This window comes from Myotis davidii, unplaced genomic scaffold, assembly GCF_000327345.1.
Source record: "Myotis davidii unplaced genomic scaffold, ASM32734v1 scaffold6206, whole genome shotgun sequence".
Taxonomy (NCBI): domain Eukaryota; kingdom Metazoa; phylum Chordata; class Mammalia; order Chiroptera; family Vespertilionidae; genus Myotis; species Myotis davidii.
In genome coordinates this window covers 7353-8663 of record NW_006296848.1, presented here as the reverse complement: position 1 = coordinate 8663, position 1311 = coordinate 7353, and the positions used below count along the sequence as shown (strand labels likewise).

At 42.9% G+C, this 1311-nt stretch overlaps 1 gene segment (V, D, J or C); it reads left to right on the top strand.

Moving 5' to 3' along the window:
- LOC102757277 overlaps positions 1–1281 on the top strand; it is a gene marked incomplete at its 3' end in the record, with an annotated part of 8349 nt that extends 7068 nt beyond the window's left edge. The window contains 1 exon segment of the V gene segment in view: positions 1138–1281. Coding sequence covers positions 1138–1281 — 144 coding nt within the window.
- Between the last annotated feature and the right edge of the window lie 30 nt (positions 1282–1311).

Below are 1311 nucleotides of genomic sequence, written 5' to 3'. Positions count from 1 at the left end.
GAGAGCAACTGTTACTTATCTGACTTCTCCTGTCTCCCAGATCTGGGTCTTTGAATGAGTCACTTCTCTTTGCCACTGTCCTCAATGCCAAATGGAGATCATCATTACAGCCACCTCACATCAGTTGTTGAGAATCACTGTTGTTGCGATGATTAAATAAATAAAAAAACACTTAGAGTAATAGCTTACAAACAATTCCTCAATGGATATTAAGTTCCATATTAATTTTAAAGCTTATTATTTCATATTAAACAAAATATAGCTGTGAAAATACTCCTGCATGTGGGATCATTATGTTCATGAGACAGCTCTAAAGCCCACATGAGAAGCTGAGTTCCCGAATTTCTCCGTCTCCCATATCTGCCAGCAACTGCAGTCCAGTCCCTTCATGGAGGCGGCTAGACTATAAATGAAATTTGGGTGCCCTGAGTCATAATCTGTGTGCTGACATCTAATTAATTTTAAAAAGCACAAAAGTACTTCCATCCTTTCGCATATGGTGTCTTAAAAAATGTCAATGAGGTGTTACAGTGTCTGATTTCTGTGTTGTTGTGTAACAGAAAAATAAAAGTCAGGTTTCATACCCAAGTCCTGAATCAACAGCACTTCACAGAAAGATAGGTGCAGAGACTGAACACAGTAGGTAAGTTTTCATATTTCTGAAGCAATGCTTTTATGTCATGGTATTTCATGGGGAACAGCTGAGTGTCTGTGAGAAACATCCCTGCCCAACCCCAAGACAGACACATTTATCCCAGAATATTTTCTTTCCAGACCATGAACCCTCTTACCCAGTCTTCCCAGCTTATATGGGGCACAGGGACCCCAGAACTGGTCACATCTGTAGCAGCTCATGAAGAACCGCAGGGAGCATCTGAGCCACCACTTTTTCTGAGAAACCAGAACCAGTCCCGCCCCTGCCCCTTGTCTGCGAACAGGGACCTCAGTGTCTTACCTTCTCCCTAGGAGCTGCTTGGTGCACAGGATGCCACCACTGGAAGCTGTCATCTTCCTCTCCCTCTGGGCCTGTGAGTTGTCCCCATGATTTCAGTCTACCAGACAGACCCAAGAAATTCTTTACTGTTACCTCTTTACCTGCCATTTGTTCATGGAATTTGTTTTTATTTTTGCTTGCAGTTGGCCTTGGGCAGTTAAAGTTGGAGCAGCCTGAAATATCTATTTCCAGGGCAGTCTATAAGAGTGCCCAGATACCTTGTAAGGTGTCTTCTGGCACCTTTAGCAGTGATTACATTCACTGGTACCGGCAGAAACCAGATCAGAGTATGGAACATTTAATGTATGTTGTCTCCA